The following is a 27909-nucleotide window of genomic DNA, read 5'->3' as shown; positions in this document are numbered from 1 at the left end:
GGATGTCGTTGTGCAGGCCTTTGAGACATTTGTGATGAAGGCCTACATAAGTAAACATTGAATGACTGACTAATTAATTCAAATGTCAGCCTCAAATAAGTAAAAAAATGCATTCGCTTCCTCCTTGATTTGCGTGGGTGAGGTAATCACATTGGACCACATAAAAAAATTGTCATGATGTTGACTTTACCATTAAACCATTCCCTGAGGCAGAGAAAATTACTTAATCATTTGTTGTAATCGAGTCACTTGAATTACTGGGGGAATTATTTCACCCCTACGAGGGCTAAAGCAATTTTTTTGAGACGCTCACTTCCAAGTGTGCACAAACTGCAGTTAAAACTACATATAAAAAACAGCTATATTAAATAAGTTATTTTATCGGTTTGAAAAAAAAACAAAAAACCTTTGCGTCCCTAAGTTTTTCAGGCAATTTTACATCATAGTGATTACATAGAAATGCAATTGCAAGTGAAAGGCATATTGTACTAGTCAGATTTTGCAAAAACAAAGTTCTAATAGACAATTACAAAATAATATATGTGTTTACATACCAACAAGGCTTCTTGGTACTTGGACAGAATCCTCCAGAAATTCGAGAAAGTTCCTTGCCTTTTTCACTGCTTCCGCTGTCTGAAAAAAAACATTAGGCCGCTTTATACAACTCCATGTTCTACAAGATATAGAAAACACCACAAGGAGTATCTAAGAAAACATCAACATTGTGACCCACAAACATATAGGTTAGGAGACAACTTGGGGGTTAAATCACCAAAAATGATTCCCGGGCGCAGCCACCGCTGCTGCCCACTGCTCACCTCACCTCCCAGGGGGTGATGAAGGGTGATGGGTCAAATGCATAGAATATTTTCACCAAAATTAATGTGTGTGTGTGACAATCATTGGTACTTTAACTTTAACCAATCTGACGAATGATGCCGCAAGCTTCACAGGTCTGTACAACTTCCATCATCCATCCATCATCTTCCGCTTATCCGAGGTCGGGTCGCGGGGGCAACAGCCTAAGCAGGGAAACCCAGACTTCCCTCTCCCCAGCCACTTCGTCTAGCTCTTCCCGGGGGATCCCGAGGCGTTCCCAGGCCAGCCGGGAGACATAGTCTTCCCAACGTGTCCTGGGTCTTCCCCGTGGCCTCCTACCGGTTGGACGTGCCCTAAACACCTCCCTAGGGAGGCGTTCGGGTGGCATCCTGACCAGATGCCCGAACCACCTCATCTGGCTCCTCTCGATGTACAACTTGTTCCACGATATTACATTTTTTGTGAGATACGCAAGTAATAATGGCTCGCAAATGATTGAGTCGCAAGTGAAAATCGTTTTTTATTGTTCACTTAAAAGGGCCGCTCAAAAAACCCGACCTGTTCGGGAACATCATAGCTGTAGTAGGCAAACACCAGCGACCCAAAGATTTGTCACCAGTTGAGAATTACTTTGTTAAATAAGTAAAACAATAAATTAACACACAAGTCAACTAAAACCTCTGAAGTAGGGCTGGGCGATATGGCCTTTTATTATTATCTCGATATTTTTAAGCTATGTCATGATACACGACATATATCTCCAAATTTTGCCTTAGCCTTGAATAAACACTTGATGCATATAATCACAGCAGTATGATGATTCTATGTGTCTACGTTAAAATATTCCTCTTCATACTGCATTAATATATGTTACTTTTAAACTTTCATGCAGAGAGGGAAATCACAAATAAGTTAATTGACCAAAAGTATATTTATAAAAACAGTTATTAAGCAGTGGCACAAACATTCATGCCATTTAAAAACAAAGTGCAAGATTGTCAGACATTTTAAAACAAGCTATTAATGCACTTTTGTGCATGATGTCACTAAGATGACATATCAAAACAACACTAAATTAAAGTGCACTTTTTGTACAGAACGCCACTACAATAGTTTAAAACAAATAAAGTGCACTTTTGTGCATGATGTCACACAAGATATTTCAATAACCGTCATTCAAAAATAAGCTGCATAGTAGGAAATCAAATGGCTTATGTCCTTCGCTATGTGGTAGGTTCCTGCGGATGTTATCTCCTTCTGTTGTTGACTCTTTTTTTCATACGGTGTTGTTCTGGAAATGGTTGCTTCGGCATTTTGTGGGTATGGCACCGAACGGAGATGTTGACATGCGGAGTAAGCACTCTTCATTCTCTAGCGCAGGGGTCAGGGACCTTTTTGGCTGAGAGAGCCATGAAAGCCAAATATTTTCAAATGTATTTCCATGAGAGCCATATAATTTTTTTTAACACTGAATACAACTAAAGGCGTGCATTTTTAAGTAACTCCAACATTTTTAGAGTATAATACGTCTGTTATCACGTCCGTTGTGTCCTGAGCAAGACACTTCACCCTTGCTCCTGATGGGTGCTGGTTGGCGCCTTGCATGGCAGCTCCCTCCATCAGTGTGTGAATGTGTGTGTGAATGGGTAAATGTGGAAGTAGTGTCAAAGCGCTTTGAGTACCTTGAAGGTAGAAAAGCGCTATACAAGTACAACCCATTTATCATTTATTTATTCTGAAGCTAAATAATAAATAAAACAGTCCTTACCATTAATGCGACTTTTTGAACAGGTGCGGTAGAAAACGGATGGATGGATGGGCGGTATAGCTCGGTTGGTAGAGTGGCTGTGCCAGCAACTTGAGGGTTGCAGGTTCGATTCCCGCTTCCGCCATCTTAGTCACTGCCGTTGTGTCCTTGGGCAAGACACTTTACCCACCTGCTCCCAGTGCCACCCACACTGGTTTAAATGTAACTTAGATATTGGGTTTCACTATGTAAAGCGCTTTAAGTCACTAGAGAAAAGGGCTATATAAATATAATTCACTTCACATTAAAATGCATGAGAATGTTTTATATTTTGAACGTTATTTTTAACATTGTGATTACAAGCAGAATTATTTATTACTTATCGTGTTAAGCAATGCCAGCTAAAATGTATCAACAGCTGGAGCAGGAGTAGGGAACCTATGGCTCTCGAGCCAGATGTGGCTCTTTTGATGACCGCATCTGGCTCGAGAGCCATAGGTTCCCTACTCCTGCTCTACCGGGTGACTTTTCAAATGATGCTACAAATTAGCAGTAGGTGCTACTTTTTGTAGCAACGCTTTTGCCGCATACTTGTTCGACATCTTCCAAGCCAAACCACCGCCAGACGATGGACTCCGTGCTGTTTTTCGTAGGAATTAATTATTCCTTCATTTGTTATCAGATTTTGCAACTTCTTTCTCTTGTATTACCACTCCGCTAGCATCACAGCTAATGTTACCCATGCTGCTACCTCTCTGCTCGGCGAGGGCGTATGACGTGACAGTATGTGACGTATGTAAGAGGGTGCACTTATTTTAAGTATCTGTGAGAAGGAGAGACAAGAAAGAGTGAGAAGAGCCCGTAGTGTAATGCCAGCAGCTAAAAGCAACTGCGCGAGAACGTAGGGCTGGGCGATATGACTAAAAAATGTATCACGATATAAGTGTTTCATATCAGTCGATATCGATAATTATTGATGAAAAAAAAACAAAAAACTATTCTAAATAAAGACCAGGAGAAAAAAGGCTGAATTTAAATACTTTTATTTTAAATATAACCTTTAACATTTAGAACGAGGTCAGCATTAAGAAAAACAGTCAAATAAATGAAAATACTGGTCGATGTGCAAATATTGACATTAAATAAATGCTTACCCAGACTTCTCAACTATGCTGAGTGGTAGCATGTCCTTCGCTAATTGTTACACCACTGCGTCAGTTATTTCTTTAAAATGTTTTGAATTTTTGTCGTATGGCACTGCTGCCGAGTGCCTCTCGATGGTGGTCTGTTGTTGCCGCTTCGGTGCTGTTCCACTTGCACCGGCTGATGTTGTGGCTGTTTGCTGCTGTACTCCAGCGGGTGAGAGCGGCTCAGGTGGTAAAATAAGTTTGTCGTGTTCCCAGACTTGGTCGGGACGACGACCTTGCAAAGTTTGCAGACAGTATTACTCTGATTCGTATCGGACTTAAAAATTCCAAAATACTGCCAATCTGGTGACGTGACGTTTCCTTTTTTATTTACAATTTCCTCTCGTGCTGCCGCACTCATATTCCCGCTTCGTTGATTAACCTGGACCCCGACTTAAACAAGTTGAAAAACTTATTGGGGTGTTACCATTTAGTGGTCAATTGTACGGAATATGTACTGTACTGTGCAATCTACTAATAAAAGTATCAATCAATCGTTGCTTTTTTTTATTTTTCCTGGAAGAATTTCCCAGAATGCTTTGCGGTTCAGGCTCGGCCGTGATAGGTCGAGAGGCTAAAGCCCTTCCTTTGCCTACACCCCCCAGAATGCCGTGCGGTTCCGGCTCTGCGTTTCTTCCTATTTTTTTCTAACAGAACTCAGTGAAATTATCGAACGTTCTATCGACCCCATTTTCTATTGATATCGATCACATGTCTATCGCGATATATATTGTTATTGTTTTATCGCCCAGCCCTACGAGAACGCATACTCAATATAGTCATTTTCTATTTAGCACAGAGACAACAAACCCGCGATATATCGAGTGTATCGATAATTTGCCCAGCCTTACTCTTAGGAAGTTAAGTCAGCTGAGGGTACAGAGGATGCAGTGTTGACACTCCAAGTGGGAAAGTTATTTGTATTTACTTTGTATCATACTATGATAAAGGTACTGTGTATTTGGCATGGAAATGTTCGCAGGCTTTTTTTTTCCCAATCACAATACTTCCAATTTACTTCGAGTCCTGATTTTTAGCTGGATCAATACTGATCCCATTAATAGTCACAGATATCCCAAAAAACAACAGGCAGAAACCTACCTCTCCATAAATTCTAAAGGTAGCAGTTTCTTCATCCAAATCAATAGCGGTGACGCCTGGAACTTTCCGTGCTTGCTGAATGTTACTGCCATGGCTACCAATGGCCAGTCCCATCAAATCTGGTCTCACCGTAAATTCCTCCTGGAAGGACGACACCAGGTGTCTGGAGTTCTGAACAAAAAAAAGCAATTGTAAGGTCGATCTTAGTGTATCCTACAGCATCCTTAAAATAATTTCCTGGAAACAACAAACCAACTGACCTCAAGGTGTTTGGTGGCTTCCTGGTTGCGAGACATTAGCAGAAGCTTAGTTCTGAGGCTGCGGAGATGCATGTCACTCAGCAAAGACACACGCTTCACTGTTGACTCATTGGTGGACTACATATGAAACAGATGAATCAACATTATTGATCTTTGCATTACGCTAAGTGTCTTGATCACTATTCATAACGACCATTACATGTACAGTAGCATAGCATGTAAATGCCATCACAGGTACAGTAAAGATAGATAAATAAGACAAAGGTGTAATAGAATAAAAAAAGCTTGTTACCACAATGATGAGCTCACTGGTCTCAGGACAGTATGACACTTGACAGGCTTCCACAGCCCTTTTAAATTCTTTATGGGCATTATCATTCTGGCACCTGAAATGTATAAAAAAATGTTCTAAATTTTACAAAAAGTTAAACCTCTTTCAAAATTCTGTCTGAAAAAGCTTCTCCAGCCTACCGATTCATTGCTGAGAAATTACAGTAAATGTAAATGTGCTCAGAGTGAGGCATTAATGACATTTTGTCATAAGATACCAACATTACTGGAATGCAGAGCGATTCATTTGTTAATTTTGGATTTTGATAGTCCCCCATTTAGGCCAAATTAATTGCCACAGAACTGCATTGATTTAAACATTTGACGAATCATATTGCACATAGTTTACAAAAATGCTAAAGACCTATTGATAGTTGTCTATCCTTATTATAAATGGAGGTCAAATAAAAGGGGACCTAACACAAGTATTGTACAGTACATATTAAGTAGATCAGTCTAAGAGAAGGGTGTCAAAAAGTGTGTCTTGGGGGTAGGATATTCTAAAAATACAATTAATTTTAAACATTTACACTTTGACGCTAACAAAACTGACAACTACACAACTTATCACCAATAAGACAAAGCTAAAAGGCAGGCTGGTCTTCTTAAACTAAATGTAAAATGTCTTAGCATGTTTGTCCTAGATTTGTTTTAGCCTATTTAATGTAACAAAAACATTAATAAATAAATAAATACAAACATATATATATATACATATATATATATTTTTTTTTTCTTTTTTTATATATATAACACTTATATACAACGTTATAACACTTACATATAAGTGTTATAACGATACAAATATATTGATACCGGTACAAAACGTTTTTCGGTACTTTTCTAAATAAAGGGGACCACAAAAAATTGCATTTTTGGCCTTATTTTGACAAAAATACTTAGGGTACATTAAACACGTTTCTTATTGCAGTTAAGGCCTTAAATAAAATAGTGAACATACTAGACAACTTGTCTTTTATTAATAAGTAAACAAACAGAAGCTCCTGATTTAGTCTGCTGACATATGCAGTAACATATTGTGTCATTTATCATTCTATTATTTTGTCAAAATTATTAAGGACAAGTGGTAGAAAATTATTTATTAATCTACTTGTTCATTTACTGCTAATATCTGCTTACTTTCTCTATCAACATGTTCTATCTACACTTCTGTTAAAATGTAACAATCACTTATTCTTCTGTTGTTTGATACTTTGCATTAGTTTTGGATGATACCACAAATTTGGGTATCAATCAGATACCAAGTAGTTAAAGGATCATACATTGGTCATATTCAAAGACTTCATGTGTACAAGGACATATTTCCTCAGTTTATAAACATAATATACATTTTTTAAAAACAAAAGAAGATGTTGTGATGCCAAAAAATAGCGACGTAATCATAGTAGTATCAACTAGATACCTGCTTTTATATCACTACAGTGGATGTTCAGTGTCGATCCACCCATGGTGTTTGTTTACATTTTGATGCCGGCGAGCTACGGTGTGTGGTGAAGCATGTTCAGCTATTTCTCATCCTGCAGGGATGATACTTGTAAGAAACGTACTTTATTTGTCGCCATGGAAACTAGGATTAGTGATTTAGAAGTAGCTAAAACACTGCCGATGGGCGTTAGCCGCTAGCTAGCTAGCCATGTCTTAAAGCATCTCTTCCTAAGGGCGTTTCAGTGTTATAACTTCACCTTTATTGTTAGCTTTTAAGCCAAAATGCATCTGTTCTCCCTTTTATATATACACACTGTGTCTGCTTGTAAGTACACCATGATTGTGCGCTGCCGAACATGCTCCTCTGCTCGTAAACCACTAATGGCGCATCACCGGTATTTTTCAGAGAAGGTACCGTACCAAAAATGTTTCATTACTCCGTGGTACTATACTAATACCGGTATACCGTACAACCGTAATATATATATATATATATATATATTTTTTTTAATTATTATTTATTTATTTTTATATTGCGATTAAAAAAAGGCCCCTGAATCCCTAAAGTTTGGACACACCTGGTCGAGCGCAGACTGTGTAATGCTGTTGTACTCACGCCTCTTGTAGATCTTGGGGAACAGGGATACTGCACTTGTGAAAGTAATTCTCCATGATTGCCTTGTTAGTGTTGACTGGGCGAAGGCGCTCAAAGGTCACAATCTCATTGTAGGTTGCATCACAGGCTGCATACTCAATCACATAGAACTGAAGAGATACACTGGTTAAGTGCAGGCTCGTGAGGGGTTCAGTTGGTTTTCTTTAAATGTATGAGAATCACTGGTTCTAGATACAATTGGATGTAAGAAAGTGGGTTGAGATTACATTTTGGGGGATTTTGCGCTGTATAACTTAATGACTTTGTATATACTGTAATCTCAAACATACACTTTTCCCACTACTGTTACATTGTAACAACAACAACAACCCACTCAACCTTAAAGGTGAAGCGAATTCTACACAGATCACCACAAGCTAATTAAAGGATATTTACAATAGAGCTGAAAAATATAAATTTAATAACAAACCCCCTAAAATGAAATAACTGTTCAGTCGTTAAAAGCTTGAAACCTTCAATAGCGGAAACAATGTATCACTTCATTTAAAAAAAAAGCAACAGTAGTAGATGGTCTTGACAAAAACTCACATCTCCTTTCATCATGCAGACTTTAGCCAGCCACCAACCACAAGGCTCTTGGTCATTGGCCCTGGAGAGGATCTGACAAAGAGACAAAAGGATTAAGGCCAAGTCCGCATGATGTATATTTTTCTCTGTGTTATGGTGTCTGGTCCACACACCAAATGTATGTTTGTCGTGAAAAACACAGACTTTTAAAAATGTCAACATTTGTGTGGGGTAAAACAGGAATGTTTTGGTTTGTGTCATACAAAATATGCAACTTTCTGTCATTTTTTTAGTCTAACAACACAGTAGTTATTTACTAATGAGTGAGTGTTGTTTCATTTCATGGCGAGATAGATTGTGCTTTAAGGGGGAACTACATTTTTTTTTTTTATTCTGCCTATCGTTCACATCATTATGAAAGACATGACAACTGAGGAATTTTTTTTATGCATTCCAACTAGTAAATAAACGTAAACAAAAGTCAGCTTAAAGCGGAGCCTATGAGAGGTCATCTATTTTGCCCAAAAAACCCAATAAAAAAATGTGGGGGCGTTCTCACCATTTCCTGTTCCTAAATGGCTGTCAGAGTAAAGTCTATCAACAGACTTCTTTTGTCCAGGTGAGATGCATGATTTATGAACTACATTAAACTTTTAGGGAGCAAGGAAGGAAGGAAACACCTCGTCAGTCGATTATGTTGAAATTGTACACCGCTGTAAATAGTTTGTCTGAGTTACCGCTCTTACTAACAATATGACTAATACTTGGTTAGTATTGAAATCACAAAATGTAAATTGGGTATTGCTGACGGCTTTGAAAGAGAATGTATTGGATTTTATGGGTGAAATAGAGGAGCTAATATATATATATATATATATATATATATATATATATATATATATATATATATATGTATATATATATATGTAGGTGTGGGAAAAATCACAAGACTACTTCATCTCTACAGAACTGTTTCATGAGGGGTTCCCTCAATCATCAGGAGATTTTAATGGAAGCATTCACATACAATGGTTTATATAGGGCACAGAGTGGGTGGGTACAGGCAGGCGTAGGGGCGTGGTGATTGGCTCATGTGTTACCTAGGAGGTGTTTCCGTCTGTGGCGGCATGTTGAAATGATTTCACTGCGCTTGTTGAGGGATGATAGATGTGGATGATATATAATAAACAGTTTCTCTTTTAAGCATAGGTTGCATCTTTTTTTACCACTGTTGTAAGGTGTGCTGGATGCAAGAATTTGCCATGTTATTGAATATTCAACATTATTGTCTTTGAGGTTCCAAATGTGTTTGCTGAGTTCTGTAGAATTCCGCAAAGTCTGGTTTCTAAAGGAGGCGTTGTGATTATTCCATCTTGTTTTGAACGCTCCTTCGGTTAATCCTACGTACATGTCGGATGTGTTAATGTCCTTGCTTATTACCTTTGCTTGGTAAACGACTGATGTATATATATATATATATATATATATATATATATATATATATATATATATACACATACACACACAGTTGTGGTAAAAGGTTTACATACACTTATAAAAAACATAATAATTTGAGTTTCCAGTCATTTCTACAACTCTTATTTTTTTCTGATAGAGTGATTGGTGCACATACTTGTTGTATATCGCAAATACGGCAAAATACATTATCAATTTTGGTGATGTAGAAAAGTTACAATCCAATCAAATGAGCTTCATGGCATGGCCTCTTAACTTCGTGTGAGTGATTATGATTGATGACACCTGTTGACTTCTCTTGAGCCCATTTAAATAGGGCTCATGTGATGCAGTCTTTAGACTGGGTTACAAACACGACAATGGGAAAGTCAAAGGAACTCAGCAAATATCTGAAAAATCGAATCATGTACTTGAACAAGTGAGGAAAGTCGCATGGAGCCATTTCAAAGCAGCATAAGTTCCCAAGAGCAACTGTGCCATGCAAGTATAAAGTTCATGGCACAGTTTTGTCACTGCCAGAATCAGGAAGAAAATGCAAGCCATCACCTGCTGCTGAGAAAAAAATGGTCAGGATGATCAAGAGTCAACCGAGAACCACTAAAAAGCAGGTCTGCAAATAAGTGGAAGCTGCTGGAACACAGGTGTCAGTGTCCCCAGTCAATTGTGCTTTGCATGGCCATGGACTGAGGGGCTACCATGCAAGAACGAAGTCCTTGCTCCAGAAACAACACTTCAAGACTCGTCTAAAGTTTGCTGCTGATCACATAGACAAAGATAAGACCTTCTGGAGGAAAGTTCTTTCGTCAGATGAAACAAAAATTGGGCTGTTTGACCACATTGGCGGTATAGCTCGGTTGGTAGAGTGGCCGTGTCAGCAACTTGAGGGTTGCAGGTTCGATTCCCGCTTGTGCCATCCTAGTTACTGCCGTTGTGTCCTTGGACAAGACACTTTACCCACCTGCTCCCAGTGCCACCCACACTGGTTTAAATGTAACTTAGATATTGGGTTTCACTATGTAAAGCGCTTTGAGTCACTTGAGAAAAGCGCTATATAAATATCATTCACTTCACATTACCCCGCAATATCATTGGAGGAGAAAAGGTGAGGCCTTTAATCCCAGGAACCCAATACCTACCATCAAACATGGTTGTGGTAGTAATATGCTCTGGGCTTGTTTTGCTGCCAATGGAACTGGTGCTTTACAGGGAGTAAATGGGACAATGAAAAAGGAGGATTACCTCCAAATTGTTCAGGACAACCTAAAATCATCAGCCCGGAGATTGGGTCTTGGGCCCAGTTGGGTGTTCCAACATGACAATGACCTCAAACACACGTCAACAGTGGTAAAGGGATGGCTAAATCAGGCTAGAAAATGAAGGTTTTGGAATGGCCTTCCCAAAGTCCTGACTTAAATGTGTGGACAATGCTGAAGAAACAAGTCCATACCAGAAAACCAACTAATTTAGCTGAACTGCACCAATTTTGTCAAGAGGAGTGGTCAAAAATTCAACCAGAAGCTTGTGGATGGCTACCAAAAGCACCTTATTGCAGTGAAACTTGCCGAGGGACCAAATGTGCTGGGTCAAAAGAATACATACAACAATGTTAATATTTGCTTATATTAACATTGTTGTATGTATACTTTTGACCCAGCACATTTGGTCAGATTTTCAGTAGACCCATAATAAATTGATAAAAGAACCAAACTTCATGAATGTTTTTTTTGTGACCAACAAGTATGTGATGCAATCACTTTATCACAAAAAAAAAAAAATAGTTGTAGAAATTATTGGAAAGTCAAGACATATATACAGCACAGACCAAAAGTTTGGACACACCTTCACATTTCATTTTATTAGTGATTCCCAAAGCCCAAAAAAAGTCTGCGGGCTATAGAGCGTTTTCCGTTCGGGCTCCAGTACTCTGGAATGCCCTCCCGGTAACAGTTCGAGATGCCACCTCAGTAGAAGCATTTAAGTCTCACCTTAAAACTCATTTGTATACTCTAGCCTTTAAATAGACTCCCTTTTTAGACCAGTTGATCTGCCGTTTCTTTTCTTTTTCTCCTATGTCCCACTCTCCCTTGTGGAGGGGGTCCGGTCCGATCCGGTGGCCATGTACTGCTTGCCTGTGTATCGGCCGGGGACATCTCTGCGCTGCTGATCCGCCTCCGCTTGGGATGGTTTCATGCTGGCTCCGCTGTGAACGGGACTCTCGCTGCTGTGTTGGATCCGCTTTGGACTGGACTCTCGCGACTGTGTTGGATCCATTATGGATTGAACTTTCACAGTATCATGTTAGACCCGCTCGACATCCATTGCGTTCCTCCTCTCCAAGGTTCTCATAGTCATCATTGTCACCGACGTCCCACTGGGTGTGAGTTTTCCTTGCCCTTACGTGGGCCTACCGAGGATGTCGTAGTGGTTTGTGCAGCCCTTTGAGACACTAGTGATTTAGGGCTATATAAGTAAACATTGATTGATTGATTGATTTCAATGCATTTTCTTTATTTTCATGACTATTTACATTGTAGATTGTCACTGAAGGCATCAAAACTATGACACCTGTGAAGTGAAAACCATTTCAGGCAAAACTATGACACCTGTGAAGTGAAAACCATTTCAGGTGACTACCTCTTGGAGCTCATTGAGAGAATCCCAAGAGTGTTTAAAGTAGTAATCAGAGCAAAGGGTGGCTATTTTGAAGAAACTAGAATGTGAAACATGTTCTCGGTTATTTCACTTTTTTGTGTTAAGTACATAACTCCACATGTGTTCATTCATAGTTTTGAGGCCTTCAGTGACAATCTGCAATATATATCGTCTTGAAAAGAAAGAAAATGCATTGAATGAGAAGGTGTGTCCAAACTGTTTGGCCTTTACCGTATATATACTTGCAATGTGTATGTAAAACGTTGGGAGGGTTTTGAAGGTGTTTTAGAGGCTTTGCAAGGCTACAAAGATGACTCCAATTAGCCGCATCTGCCAAGCATTTATCATTAAAAATCCTACAAAAAAAAGACGTGTTATTGTCTCTCAGAATGATTGTGAACGATAGGCAGCATTCCAAAAAAAATGCAGTTCCTCTGAGTAGATGATCCATACCTCCACCTCCTCACCCTCCTTAATCTCTTTTGGGGCATCAGCAGGAGGAGGCATCCTGACATCAGTGAAGGGCACTTGGCGTTCTGGTTGCCAACTAAAATCAAGGTAATTATCACGAGACACAATCGTTAAAAAATTGTTTTTAAATAAAAAGGGACATTTATTGCAGAGGGAGCGCAAATACTTACTTGTTCTCAAAAGCAATGGTGAGTGAATCATTGTGAATATCTTTCACTAAGCCCTTTTAAAACAGAAACAGACAAGAATATGGTAAGTTATTCAACAAGAACATTAAAAATAAACAAACATAACTGACTGAAGATTTAAATCATACACAACTAGCTGATAAAAAACACCACGTGGGATGTTTAAATGAAGGCATTATTTGAATGAAATGTACCCTTCATTTTATATTGGTGTGATCAAAAAACCTGAAATAGTGATTACCGTATTTTCCGGATTATAAATCGCAGTTTTTTTCATAGTTTGGTCGGGAGTGCGACTTATACTCTAGAGCAGGGGTCGGGAACCTTTTCGGCTGAGAGAGCCATGAAAGCCAAATATTTCAAAACGTATTTCCGTGAGAGCCATATCATATTTTTTAAGACTCAATACAACTAAAAGCGTGCATTTTTAAGTAAGACCAACATTTTTAGAGTATAAAAAGTCTCTTATTCTTTTTCATAACATTGTTATTCTGAAGCTAACCAATAATAAGTAAAATGTCATGTATGTTGATCATGTTTTTGTTTGGCCATGTGCTGTTTGTCTTTTGGACTCTTTAGGTTCCTGTTTTTTTCCACTCCCTTGTCTGGTTTCCTTCCATCCATCCATTTCCTACCGCTTATTCCCTTTCGGAGCCGCGGGGGGCGCTGGCGCCTATCTCAGCTACAATCGGGCGGAAGGCGGAGTACACCCTGGACAAGTCGCCACCTCATTGCAGGGCCAACACTGATAGACAGACAACATTCACACTCACATTCACACACTACGGCCAATTTAGTGTTGCCAATCAACCTATCCCCAGGTGCATGTCTTTGGAAGTGGAAGGAAGCCGGAGTACCCGGAGGGAACCCACGCATTCACGGGGAGAACATGCAAACTCCACACAGAAAGATCCCGAGCCTGGATTTGAACCCAGGACTGCAGGACCTTCGTATTGTGAGGCAGACGCACTAACCCCTCTTCCACCGTGAAGCTGTCTGGTTTCCTTGGTTACTCATTTTGTCCACCTGTCTATGGTGGACAAAATGCCCGCTCACCTGCTTCCCGAGCACTAATCAGAGGCAGTATTTAAGCTTGTCTTTGCCAGTCAGTCGCCTTGGCGTCAATGTGATCTTTTCTTGCTCTGTGCTGACTTGTTTCATGCCTTACCATAGTTTCGTGCTTCATGCCATGCCAAGTAAGTTTTGTTTGATTTATGTTCATAGTCTGTTTATGCGTTAGCTTTCTTCCTTAGCCAAAGTTGTGCCTCCGCTGTGAGCGATTTTTGTTTGTATCTTTTTTTAGTTTAAATTAAGTCATGTTTTTACCTAAATGCGACCCCCCCCCATCGTGACATAAAATACTTCTTACCATTAATGCGACTTCTTGAACAGTTGCGGTAGGAAACCGATGGATGGATTTAAATGCATGAGAATGTTTTATATTTTGAACGTTATTTTTAGCACTGTGAATATCAGCGGAATTATTCATAATTATCATGTTAAGCAATGTCAGCTAAGATTTATCTGAGAGCCAGATGCAGTCATCAAAAGAGCCACATCTGGCTCTAGAGCCGTAGGTTCCCTACCCCTGCTCTAGAGCTACTTATGTGTGAACTTATCAAAACATTACCGTAAAATATCTAATAATATTATTTAGAAGAGACATCGAGGAAGAAGGTTTCATCGGATTTATCGGCTAGGAGTGACAGATTGTTTAGTAAACGTATAGCATGTTCTAATGTTATAGTTATTTGAATGACTCTTACCATAATATGTTACGTTAACATACCAGGCACCTTCTCAGTTGGTTATTTATGCATCATATAACGTACACTTATTCAGCCTGTTGTTCCCTATTCTTTATTTATTTTAAATTGCCTTTCAAATGTCTATTATTGGTGTTGGACTTTATCAAATAAATTTCCCCCAAAAATGCGACTTATACTCCAGTGCAGACCTGGGCAAATTAAGCCCCGGGGGCCACATGTGGCCCGCTAAGCTTTTCAATCTGGCCCTCGGACATTCCCAAATAATTTTTTATACATTCAAGATGGAAGGTGTAGCTGCCATTATGATGTGCACTCATGTTTTCTAATGACCGTCTTCAACTATACTAAGTAGGGGTGTAACGGTACACAACAATTTCGGTTCGGTACGTACCTCGGTTTAGAGATCACGGTTCGGTTCATTTTCGGTACAGTAAGAAAACAACAAAATATAAATGTTTTGGTTATTTATTTACCAAATATGTAAACAATGGCATAACATACATATACACACAGGGTCCATTGCCAGGATTTATGTGGTCAACATATATAAAATAAAAACTAAATAAGATAAGGTTCAGAATGGTTTCTTAACAAAACCTTTCTAGATATAAAGTGCTTTTTTTGATTGATTGAGACTTTTATTGGTAGATTGAACAGTACAATACATATCCCATACAATTAAACACTGAATGCTAACAACCCAACAAGTTTTTCAACTTGTTTAAGTCAGGGTCCACGTTAATCAACATTAAACTGCCTCAAGTTGTTGCTCAGATGAAATAAAATGACAAAACTTTTCTTCTACATGTAAAAAGTACAACATTAAACAGTTTCAGGTCAACTCAGCCTTAGATTAACTTTTCTTAACTTGGCTAACTTGGCAGTAAGAGGATATATGGGCTTATTGTTCTTCCACCATAGAAATGGGTCAAAATCTAGTTTTTAATGCAATACAGCAACCCCCCGCGACCCCGGACTGGACAAGCGGTAGGAAATGAATGAATGTATGGTCTTAAATCTGCTGCTATAAAAACATTTGTTATTGCTTCAGACTTGAATGCGATGGTGATGCTTCAAAGGGGTTAGCATGGTTGACGTGTTGGCAAAAGCATACCCTACTGCTACTCAACAATGTCGGCAAACCTCCGTTCTCCATTGTTGTATCGCACCACGCAGCAAAAGTGTTCCCAAACAGGAGATGTTAACGAGGCAGGAGGGCCTTCCAGCTCTGGCTTTTACATGTTGTCCTAGCCCGGTCGCTGCTAGCATGCCGTTTGTTGTGCCTCGGTGTGCATTGTTTACACAACGTGCGGTGCACTACCTAAAATGTCCGTGTGGAAACTCGTTCGGTACACCTCCGAACCGAAACAGTTCAATACAAATACACGTACCGTTACACCCCTAGTGTTAAGTCTTTCAATGCTTGGAATCTGCATGATTTACTAGTTACTATGGTCATCTAATTAGTTGCTATGGTAATCTAATTAGTTACAATGATAATTTAAGTCACAGTAGCTCAGACGAGGCACCAAGCAGTGTGGGTGGGGAGCGTTTCCACAGAGTGTTTCCAGAGCCTGAAATGTGGGCGTCAGGGACGTGGAAGGAGATTTTCACAACAAAGTTCTAAACCTAAGTGATATATCACATATGTCAGAATGTAGATGGGGTTCTTTTTACCCTTCACATTCATATTTCACTGTTTGTTGCATTCGTTGCATTTCGCTTGATTGTAAAATATGTCAATCAAGAGGGGGCGTGACGTTTATATTCAGTGTTTTATCGTTCTTAGAAAAGTGTAAAATTCCATTCTTTTTTTTTTAAGGTGGTCTGTCATAATGTTTTTAGCATTCAATTAGACATTATTGTGAGGTTTTGTATTAATGTTCCTAAAAATACATATACCGGGCCCCCAGATACATTTTATTCTCTACATTTGGCCCTCGAGTCAAAATAATTGCCCATCACGTCGAACGCGAGCTACTGGTCGACCGCGGAGGGTGTGTCTGTCAATCGCCAGCCAGGCTCTTAAAAAAAATAGACCTAAAAATGAGCGATCATCAATCTTCACCAAGACGTCACTTGATTGACATTCACGGCACCCGAGGGTCTTGTGGGATGACGCTAGTTGCTGCAAGATCATTATTAAGAAAAAATGACCGACAGGAAGGCCAGAAATCCTTTTTTTTTTTTCAACAGACTGTCGCGCCATACCTTCCGTCAAAACTCTAAAGACTGACTGCACATTTCCTATCTTCACAATAAAAGCGCTGCTTCATGCTGCCTGCGCTAACAAAATAAAAGTCTCGGAAAGCTGCCGTGCACAATCAAGTAAGCTACTTTTCTTGAAAAGTGTATGGAAGCTGGATAAATAAGATGCCAAAAACCAACCACTTTCATGTGTTATTGTACATAAAGGAGGACTTTTTCTCCTCCATTCAAAAATGTGTACGTTATCATCACTACTGTCTGATTCCAATCAATACAAGTCATCAGAATCAGGTAATACACCAACTTATATTCTTATATTTTTGTAAAAGACATCTAGCATTACACATGCTTGTATTATCGTTAAACACATTTAACTTGTTAACAAAAACGTCTCTTTCATAAATAAATAAATAAATATAAATGATATATATGAATGAGGTAGATCCCCTCGATTTGGTCAATTGAAAAGTAGCTCGCTTGCAGAAAAGGTGTGGGCACCCCTGCTCTAGTGCGACTTATATGTTTTTTTTCCTTCTTTATTGTGCATTTTCGGCCGGTGCGACTTATACATCGGGGCCACTTATAATCCGAAAAATACGGTACATTTTTATTTTTTACTTGTTCCCAAAATATAACTGAAGAACATTTTTTTAAATTTGGGCTGCACACAAAAACCCCAAAAATTGGATCTGAGTGAACAACTCGATCGCTAATCTTGACGTGAAGATAGCTTGACCACAATTCCAAGTTGACGAAATTTCGACAGAAAAACTTTTTGATGGACTTCACCTTCAACACCTGCCTCCTAAATAAAACATCTCCACATGGTGACTTTGAAACGAATAGTATCATAAGACAACAGTGGGATGCAACATCGGAGGCTACAAAACTACTGCAAAATATCAGCTATCAGTAGATATCTCGCCAAAGTGAGGATGAAGGGCTACTGCGATGGCGCTTGGAGGATCCTGCAGGCTCGGTGAGTACTTTACACTCAAAAGAAGGTGACTATATTTTTTCATGTTTAGATAACTAATAATGTCCAAAAATTTATTCATGTCGTAAATACTTCTCAATGCCCCAACTATGAAAATAATTGCTTTATTAATAATAATCGTACTTTGTGGAAAAATGTCAGTACCAATTAACCGCGATAAAACAAGGGATAGCCATAGTTCAAGACACTGTACGGATAAAACATACTTTGTATTATGATAGCAACTTATATGATTAACATTCAACACTAGGGCGAGGTCGTAGGGTTGTACGGTATACCGGTATTAGTAATACGAGAGAAAGAAGGTGGTAACAAATCAAGGCAGAATTAATTCCCCAAAAAAACAGCAGGGGGTCCATCGTCTGGCGGTGGTTTTGTGGTAAACTGAAGTTTCATGATTTTGGTTGTATATCGATTTGCACATCAGATTGACTCTCTCTCTCATCCACAGTCTGGAGTGCAGCTGACGCTGGTCAATCCAACACACCTGAGGTTGATTAGAGTGCCTTTATTAACTGGGTGTTTACGGCCCGTAAGCGCCGGTACTTTGTTGTTACTGCTGTTCCTCACGCATGACTGTCACTCTCGTTTCACTTGCTAAACCCTCGTCTTTTGCTCGTGCATCTTACAGGTTTGCCTGTTTACTTAGCTCCGACTAGCGCTTTCAGTTTACTATCTTGTGTTTCTGTTTTACTTCGTTCTTGAAGTATGTTTCCTAGCCTCGCCTAGAGATTTATTTTTGGACTTTACTATTTTTGTTTTTTATCTTATCCGTCAATATTATTCCTAGTCTTTACTAGCGCTTTTGGTTTAGTTTTTGTATTTAAGTAGCTTTTATGGTGTGTTTTTGTGCTCCACCATCGCTTTATGTTTTTTGTGGCTACATCCTCCTTCCACCCAGAATAAAGGAAGAACTTTTTGTCTACAAACAAACCGTCTCTGCATCCTTGGGTTCCATCTAATTCTGCGCCTAACAGGTTTGGCTTCAAAGCGGGAATATGTTGAACATTTCTTCGGCAGAAGCGTTTCTACAGAAAGTAGCACCACTGCTAATTTGTAGCATCATTTGAAAAGTCACTCGCTAGAGAATGAAGAGTGCTTGAAACTAAGGCTGGACGATATGGCCTTTTTTTAATATCTCAATATTTTTTGGCCATATCGCGATATACGATATATATCTCTATATTTTGCCTTAGCCTTGAATGAACACTTCATGCATATAATCACAGCAGTTTGATGATTCTATGTGTCTACATTAAAACATTTTTCTTCACACTGCATTAACATATGCTACATTTAAACTTTAATGCAGAGAAGGAAATCCCAACTAAGTCAATTGACCAAAACTGCATATGTTAAACAGTTATTAAGCAGTGGCACAAACATTCATGTCATTACAAAAACAGAAAGTGCAAGATTGTCAGAGACATTTTAAGTGTAAAATAAAAATAAGCTGCATAATAGAAAATCAAATAGTATTGGTCCTTAGGTTACTACGGACGTTATTAAACTCTGCTGTTGACTATTTTTTTTCATACGGTGTTGATCTGGAAAAATGGGCGTGTGGCAGCGAACGGAGATGTTGACATGCAGTTTCAAACACTCTTTTCAAATGATGCTACATATTAGCAGTAATGCTACTTTTGGTAACAACGCTTTTGGCCCACACTTCACAAATTACGGTTGTCTGTTCGACATATTCCCACTTGAAGCCAAACCACCGCCGGACGATGGATCACCTGATGTTTTTCTTGGGAATTAATTCTACCTTATTCGCACTCTCTCTCTCGTATTACCACTCGCACGGCTCTGCTAGCATCACAGCTAACGTGACCCATGCTGCTACCTCTCTGCTCTACGAGGGCGTATACGTATGTGACGTGTGTAGGAAGGTGCGCTTGTCTTTGAGAAGGAGAGACAGGAAAGAGCGAGAAAAGCCTGTAGTGTAATGCCAGCAGCTGAAAGCAACTGCGTGAGAACATATACTCGAATATCACCATATAGTTCTTTTTTATATCGCACAAATACAACTCGCAATATATCGTGTATATCGATATATTGCCCAGCCCTACTTGAAACTGCATGTCAACATCTCTGTTCGGCGCCACACCCACAAAATGCCGAAGCAACTATTTCCAGATCAACACCGCAGGACATACACTATTTGATATGCGGCTCATTTTTATGTGACACTTATTGAAATATCTTGTGTGACATCATGCACAAAAGTGCACTTTATTTGTTTTAAACTATTGTAGTTGTCTGTACAAAAAGTGCACCTTGATCTTAGTGACATCATGCACACAAGTGTGCTAATAGCGTGTTTTAAAATGTCTCTGACAATCTTGCACTTTCTGTTTTGAAATGACACAATCTTGCACTTTCTGTTTTGAAATGACATGAATGTTTGTGCCACTGCTTAATAACTGTTTAGTAAATACAGTTTTGGTCAATTGACTTAGTTGTGAATTCCCTCTCTGCATGAAAGTTTAAAAGTAGAATATAATAATGCAGTATGAAGCATAGAATCATCATACTGCTGTGATTGTATGCATCAAGTGTTCATTCAAAGCTAAGGCAAAATATCGCGATACGCATCGTGTATCGCGATATGGGCTAAAATATTGAGATATTTAAAAAAGGCCATATTGCCCAGACCTATAGACTATATCGATATATTGCCCAGCCCTAGTTGCAACATTGTCTGCTCTCATTTTCTTGCACATTTGACAAATTTGACCCTGTGATGTTCTGTGTACCTACACTCTGTCCTCCTCCTGTCTAGGCCTGGTGTGTGTGTGTGTGTGTGGTACACAGAACATCAATTTCCACACTTCTATATTCCATCTATATTCCACATTTTATATGTAATAGAAATGTGTAGGGGGGTGTATGGTGTGTGTGGTCATTAAATATGTATTCTGATATATGTTCTTCATAGTGGGGGCCCTTAGGGAGACTTTAGGTTGTGTTTGTTCACTTTTGTCTAAAAGCGCCAAATTTGGCACAGGTGTAGCTCAGGGCGTACTTAAATGATTTGGCTAGGGCGCCCGCGCTGGTGACCTTTGGGGTCGCCACAGCGGCTGATCCAACATGGCCACCACCTGAAAACGCTTTTGCCTCTACATTTGAACCGGATGAGCTACAAATCCAAACTTGGTGTCTATTTCATGTGTTTTGACGATTACAAATATGATGGAAAAGTCATCTTTATTATTGGGTATGTCTGGACGCCTAATTAGCATATTTCCAAGATGGCAGCTATGTAAAAATTAGGTGTACCTTAACTTTTGATACTTTTGGCAAACTATTTTAGGTTTTTTGAGCATTTGGAACACACTGGAATGATCAGATTTATGATCATTTATTTATTAGAGCCCTTTAATTTCCATATTAACAACTGAGCCATTATATAACAAAATGTATTGCACATATATTTCAACACAGAAAGAATGTAAAGCTACAGATATATTTCATTGTAATATTAGTAAAAGTAAAGAAAGTCAGTGTTCTTTCTCTACTTTTAGGTCTCTGTTTCATTTGAAACAGAAACCTAAAAGTAGAGAAATCACTTTAATAAGTAGAACACTTGGATGTCCAATTTTTTTAGTGTGATTTGTTTTTAAATGTCATTGCTCAAAAAATAATGAATCAAAATCCAAAATTAAGGCTCCAATTATTATATGATCTCAAATATTCCACCTAAAAAAGTTATTGGGTGAAAATATTCCATATTTTTTGTTTTTTCTCTAATGTTGATCTAGAGATTTAAAACTTGCACTGGGTCATTGTCACCGATGTCCCACTGGGTGTGAGTTTTCCTTGCCCTTATGTGGGCCTACCGAGGATGTCGTGGTGGTTTGTGCAGCCCTTTGAGACACTAGTGATTTAGGGCTATATAAGTAAACATTGATTGATTGATTGATTGATAATAATAAAAAATATAATACTGAATAATGACACGTTTCCTGCTGGCTCCACTATGGACGGGACTCTCGCTACTGTGTTGGATCCACTTTGGTCTGGACCAGGGGTCGGGAACCTTTTTGGCTGAGGGAGCCACAAGGCCAAATATTTTAAAATGTATTTCCGTAAGAGCCATATAATAGTTTTTTTTAACACTGAACACAAATAAATGCGTGCATTTTTAAGTAAGACAAACATTTCTAGAGTAGGTCTCTTATTCTTTGTAATAACATTGTTATTCTGAAGGTAACTGTGGAGGGGGCGTGGCCTGCCGGCCTGCAGTGAACTGGGGTGTGCCAGGACCGGCCTCTGAATAAGCGACAGGTGCGTAAATGGCCGACCTGGGCGTTATCTAATCACCTGTTGCTCTGTTATAAGCAGCAGCCAGGAGGAGAGACGGGGTTGGGGCTGGAGCCAGAGGGCGAGCAAAAACGAAAGAGAAAAAGACAATTGCTGGAAAGCAACTGAGAGACTTATTGAAAAAATAATACAATATTGTAACCCTGAAACTGGCTCTCATGTCGGTGCTTGGTGGTCTGAAGTAACCCCAGGAGGGCAAGCCCCACACTAACCAATAATAAATTAATAACTTCTTACCATTAACGCAACTTTTTGAACAGGTGCGGTAGAAATTGGATGGATGGATTAAAAATGCATGAGAATGTTTTATATCCATCCATCCATCCATCCATCCATTTTTCTACCACTAATTCCCTTCCGGGGTCGCGGGGGGCGCTGGCGCCTATCTCAGCTACAATCGGGCGGAAGGCGGGGTACACCCTGGACAAGTCGCCACCTCATCGCAGGGCCAACACAGATAGACAGACAACATTCACACTCACATTCACACACTAGGGCCAATTCAGTGTTGCCAATCAACCTATCCCCAGGTGCATGTCTTTGGAAGTGGGAGGAAGCCGGAGTACCCGGAGGGAACCCACGCATTCACGGGGAGAACATGCAAACTCCACACAGAAAGATCCCGGGCCTGGATTTGAACCCAGGACTGCAGGACCTTCGTATTGTGAGGCAGACGCACTAACCCCTCTGCCACCGTGAAGCCCCAATGTTTTATATTTTGAACATTATTTTTAACACTGTGATTACAAGTGGAATTATTCATTATTTATTGTGTTAAGCAATGCCAGCTCAGATTTATCCGAGAGCCAGATGCAGTCATCAAAAGAGCCACATCTGGCTCTAGAGCCATAGGTTCCCTACCCCTGGTCTGGACTCTCACGGTTGTGTTGGATCCACTATGGATTGAACTTTCACAGAATCATGTTAGACCCGCTCGACATCCATTGCTTTCGGTCCCCTGGGGGGGGCACATATACAGTCCTCTCCAAGGTTTCTAATAGTCATCATTGTCACTGGCACTGACGTCCCAATGGGATGAGTTTTCCTTGCCCTTAAGTGGGCTCTACAGAGGATGTCGTTGTGGTTTGTGCAGCCCTTTGAGACACTGGTAATTTGGGGCTATATAAATAAACATTGATTGATTGTTTAACAAATTAGCTGGGGGCCACATATGGCCCTCGGGCCGCACTTTGGACACGCCTGCAATAATGGCTCGTCGGACCTGAAAAAAGATCAGATGGAAATACAGTAGGGTAAGAAGAAAGTGCCTTTAAGCGGACTAGAAATAGCATTTAAGGTTTCAGTATCAGGCAGCCACCCTTCTTCCGTCAGCTGCTCATGACTGACAAGGAACAACTGGCTCATAGCAACACCAAAAAAAAAAACAAAAAAAAAATAGCTTCGGCATGAAGAAGTATCAAATTATAGACGACAATGGCGGCGGGAGAGCGCTTCAACTTCACTCACTGGGCTCCTTGTTGAGCGTTAATGCTTCATTTATATTATAATAAACACGATTTTAAGCAGCAACACGTCGAAACTCTCTGTGACGTCATTCCGTGACGTCACCTAATAAGTTAAGTAACTAAAACATGTACTTAAAAAAAAAAAAAAAAAAACGTCCACAATGGGTTACGCGACGGCATTATTACACTATTATTACTATTATTTGTTTTAATATACAATATTAAATGACGTTATTATGTGGAGAAGAAGTGGCGACGACTAGCTTAGCCGGCTAGCTGTTGCTAGCGCGGCTAACAGGGGTTACTAGCCGGCGCTCGGGCGGCTTAGACGTCGTCTGGAAGCGCGGGCACCTTCCAGGATGTCCCGGCTAAGACGTGGTTATCCGCGGCCACGATAAGAGCGCGATAAGGCAGTATTTACCTTGTAATAAGCTCCGTTGGAGCCTCGGACCTCCACCTCCAGTTCCTCCATGTTGGACGCGCAAAGGATGCTGGGACGACAGGTGCCGCTTAAAGCGCCAACGAGGTTTATTTCACCTCCTTGCTCTTTGGCAGCACTTTTACTACCTCTTTTGCGCGTCAATACTCAAATATTAATAAATAACAGGAGATATGTGTCGATATAAATGGGGTAGTTGAAGTAGAAGAGTTTTAAAAAGTTAAATAATTTAGACTTCCTCTCTTCCCCGGACATGTCCTCTTTTGCGAGGCTGTCCGGGTTGTCTGGGCGGGGTTTCTTAAAGGGCTACTGAAAGCCACTACTACCGACCAAGCAGTCTGATAGTTTATATATCAATGATGAAATATTAACATTGCAACACATGCCTATACGGCCTTTTTAGTTGACTAAATTGCAATTTGAAATTTACCGTGAAGTGTCATTTTGAAAACACGCGTTTGACGTCTCGGGTTGTAGCGGACATTATTTCCCAACCCGATCCAAGCTACAAGTAGTCTGCTTTAATCGCATAATTTCTGGACATCTGTGTTGCTGAATGTTTTGCATTTTTTGCAATTAATAATGGAGAAGTCGAAGTAGAAAAATGGAGATGGGAAGCTTTTAGCCTTTAGCCACACAAACAAAGCCGGTGTTCCCTTGTTTAAAATCCCCGAAGTTGAAGCTTTACTGTGGAACAGAGCGGTCAAGCGAACTTGTCAACCGGCAGTTTTTGGTGAGAAAATTGTGGTAATAAGTCTGCTCTTACCGGAGACATCAGCAGAACCAGCGTCCTCCTGCAGCTGCGTGACTTCCCTCAGAGAGTCTGGCGTCAACACACCCATGGCCACGCCCCTCCGACTTTTAGGTACGACCATATAATCTCACTAAAACACTAGCAACACAATAAAAAGATAAGGGATTTTCCAGAATTATCCCTAGTAAATGTGTCTGAAAACATCTGAATCGCTCCCACTGCAATCGCCCTTTTTTTTTTTTTTGTCCTTCACTCTAAATTATCATCATCCACAAATTTTTCATCCTCGCTCAAATTAATGGGGAAATTGTCGCTTTCTCGGTCCGAATAGCTCTTGCTGCTGGTGGCCATGATTGTAAACAATGTGAGGATGTGAGGAGCTCCACAACCCGTGACGTCACGCGCACATTGTCTGTTACTTCCGGTAAAGGCCAAAGGCCTACTAAAATGAGATGTTCTTATTTAAACAGGGATAGCAGATCTATGTGTCATACTTCATCATTTCGCGATATTGCCATATTTTTGCTGAAAGGATTTAGTAGAGAACATCCACGATAAAGTTTGCAACTTTTGGTCGCTAATAAAAAAGCCTTGCCTGTACCGGAAGTAGCAGACGATGTGCGCGTGATGTCACGGGTTGTGGAGCTCCTCACATCTGAACATTGTTTACAATCATGGCCACCAGCAGCGAGAGCGTTTCGGACCGATAAAGCGTCGATTTCCCCATTAATTTGAACGAAGATGAAAGATTCTTGGATGAGGAAAGTGAGAGTGAAGGACTAGAAGAAAGAAACAAAAAGACGAGGGCAGTGGGAGTGATTCGGATGTTATTAGACACATTTACTACCATAATTCTGGAAAATCCCTTATCTGCTTATTGTGTTACTAGTGTTTTAGTGAGATTATATGCTCATACCTGAAGGTCGGAGGGGTGTGGTGACCGCCAATTTCTCTGAGGAGGAGCCAAGAAAGTCGCAGCTGCAGGAGGAACGACCTAAGATCTGCTCATGTTTACGCTAAGAGCCAACGTATTAGCACAATTTTCTCACCGAAACCTGCCGGTTAACATGTTGGTAGAGAACCATGTTCGCTTGACCGCTCTGTTTCATATTAAAGCTTCACAACAAACAAAGAAACACTGGCTGTGTTTGCTACAGCCGGCTGCAATACACCGCTTTCCACCAACATCTTTCTTCTTTGACGTCTCCATTATTAATCGAACAAATTGCAAAAGAGTCAGCAACACAGATGTCCAGAATACTGTGTAATTATGCGATAAAAACAGACTACTTTTTGCCGTGATCGGTGCTGGCAGAACATGTCCGCTACCACCGGTGACGTCACGCGCACGCGTCATCATTCCGCGACGTTTTCAACAGGATACTTCGCGGGAAATTTAAAATTGCAATTTAGTCAACTAAAGCGGCCGTATTGGCATGTGTTGCAATGTTAATATTTCATCATTGATATATAAACTATCAGACTGCGTGGTCGCTAGTAGTGGGTTTCAGTAAGCCTTTAAAAAAGTTAAATGATTTAGTCGTCCTCTCTTCCCCTGACATGTCCACTTTTGCGGGGCTGTCCGGGTTGTCTGGGCGGGGTTTCTTAAAGGCCTACTGAAACCCACAACTACCGACCACGCAGTCTGATAGTTTATATATCAATGATGAAATATTAACATTGCAACACATGCCAATACTGCAAGTTTAGTTTACTAAATTGCAATTTTAAATTTTGCGCGAAAGTATCATGCTAAAACATCGCGGTATGATGACGCGTGCGAGTGACGTCACGCATTGTAGAGGACATTTTGGTCCAGCACCGTTCACAGCTATAAATCGTCTCTTTTCCTCTCATAATTACACAGTATTATGGACAGCTGTGTTGCTTACTCTTTTGCAATTTGTTCAATTTATAATGGAGACGTCAAAGAAGAAAGCTGTAGGTGGGAAGCGGTGTATTGCGGCCGCCTTTAGCATCACAAACACAGCCGGTGTTTCCTTGTTTACATTCCCGAAAGATGACGGTGAAGCTTTACTATGGAACAGAGCGGTCAAACGAACATGGTTCCCTGCCACATTTGACCGGCGATGACAGACATGGCACAGAGATGTATGGATAACCAGCAGATGCATTGGCAACGATAAAGTCAACGAAATCACAAAGGTGAGTTTTGCTGTTGACTTATGTGCTAATCAGACATATTTGGTTGCGGCGTGACTGCCAGCTAATCTATGCTAACATGCTACGCTAATCAATGCTAACATGCTATTCACCGGCGGTGCTAAGGCAGACATGGCACAGAGATGTATGGATAACCTGCAGATGCATTTGCAACGATAAAGTCAACGAAATCACAAAGGTGAGTTTTGTTGATGTTGACTGCCAGCTAATCGATGCTAACATGCTATTTACCGGCGGTGCTAAGGCAGACATGGCACAGAGATGTATGGATAACCTGCAGATGCATTTGCTACGATAAAGTCAACGAAATCACAAAGGTGAGTTTTGTTGTTGACTTATGTGCTAATCAGACATATTTGGTTGCGGCGTGACTGCCAGCTAATCTATGCTAACATGCTACGCTAATCGATGCTTACATGGTATTTACCGGCGGTGCTAAGGCAGACATGGCACAGAGATGTATGGATAACCTGCAGATGCATTTTCTACGATAAAGTCAACGAAATCACAAAGGTGAGTTTTGTTGATGTTGACTGCCAGCTAATCGATGCTAACATGCTACGCTAATCGATGCTAACATGCTATATACCGGCGGTGCTAAAGCAGACATGGCACAGAGATGTATGGATAACCTGCAGATGCATTTGCAACTATATTACGTTTCCTTCCACTCACATTTAATGCGAAACAAACACTTACCAATCGACAGATTTAAGTTGCTCCAGTGTCACAAAATGCGAAAGTCCTGATCGTTTGGTCCGCACATTTTACCGGCGATGCTAACGCAGCTATTCGGCCATGCTATGGCTATGAATAGCGTCAATAGCTATTCGCTCAATAGCTTTAGTTTCTTCTTCAATACTTTCATACTCCAACCATCCGTTTCAATACATGCGTAATCTGTTG

General features: G+C 40.1%; 1 protein-coding gene across 1 annotated transcript; it reads right to left on the bottom strand.

Annotated features, from left to right (window-relative positions):
• Window positions 1-497: 497 nt before the first annotated feature.
• LOC133540856 (RNA-binding protein FXR1-like) lies at window positions 498-24187 on the bottom strand. Its single transcript, XM_061883836.1, has 9 exons — window positions 24048-24187; window positions 12843-12895; window positions 12655-12748; window positions 8095-8166; window positions 7507-7655; window positions 5407-5500; window positions 5115-5231; window positions 4855-5025; window positions 498-633 (listed from the first exon to the last, which is right to left on the bottom strand). The coding sequence occupies exons 1-9, from the start codon at window positions 24096-24098 to the stop codon at window positions 547-549; spliced, it is 888 nt and encodes a 295-aa protein (XP_061739820.1). The 5' UTR covers window positions 24099-24187; the 3' UTR covers window positions 498-546.
• Between the last annotated feature and the right edge of the window lie 3722 nt (window positions 24188-27909).

The sequence above is a fragment of the Nerophis ophidion genome, linkage group LG22 (genome assembly GCF_033978795.1).
Source record: "Nerophis ophidion isolate RoL-2023_Sa linkage group LG22, RoL_Noph_v1.0, whole genome shotgun sequence".
Lineage (NCBI taxonomy): Eukaryota > Metazoa > Chordata > Actinopteri > Syngnathiformes > Syngnathidae > Nerophis > Nerophis ophidion.
The sequence above is the reverse complement of the archived record's forward strand: the minus strand, read 5'-3'. Positions and strand labels throughout refer to the sequence as shown.

Bases quoted from the DNA above. Each gene is read 5' to 3' on its own strand.
- LOC133540856 (XM_061883836.1), bottom strand. From the start codon at position 24,098: ATGGAGGAACTGGAGGTGGAGGTCCGAGGCTCCAACGGAGCTTATTAC. The intron at 12,749-12,842 runs GTAAGTATTTGC...CCTTGATTTTAG, and splicing joins ACCATTGCTTTTGAGAACAA to TTGGCAACCAGAACGCCAAG. The intron at 7,656-8,094 runs GTGAGTTTTTGT...GTATCTCTTCAG, and splicing joins TCTGCATGATGAAAGGAGAT to TTCTATGTGATTGAGTATGC.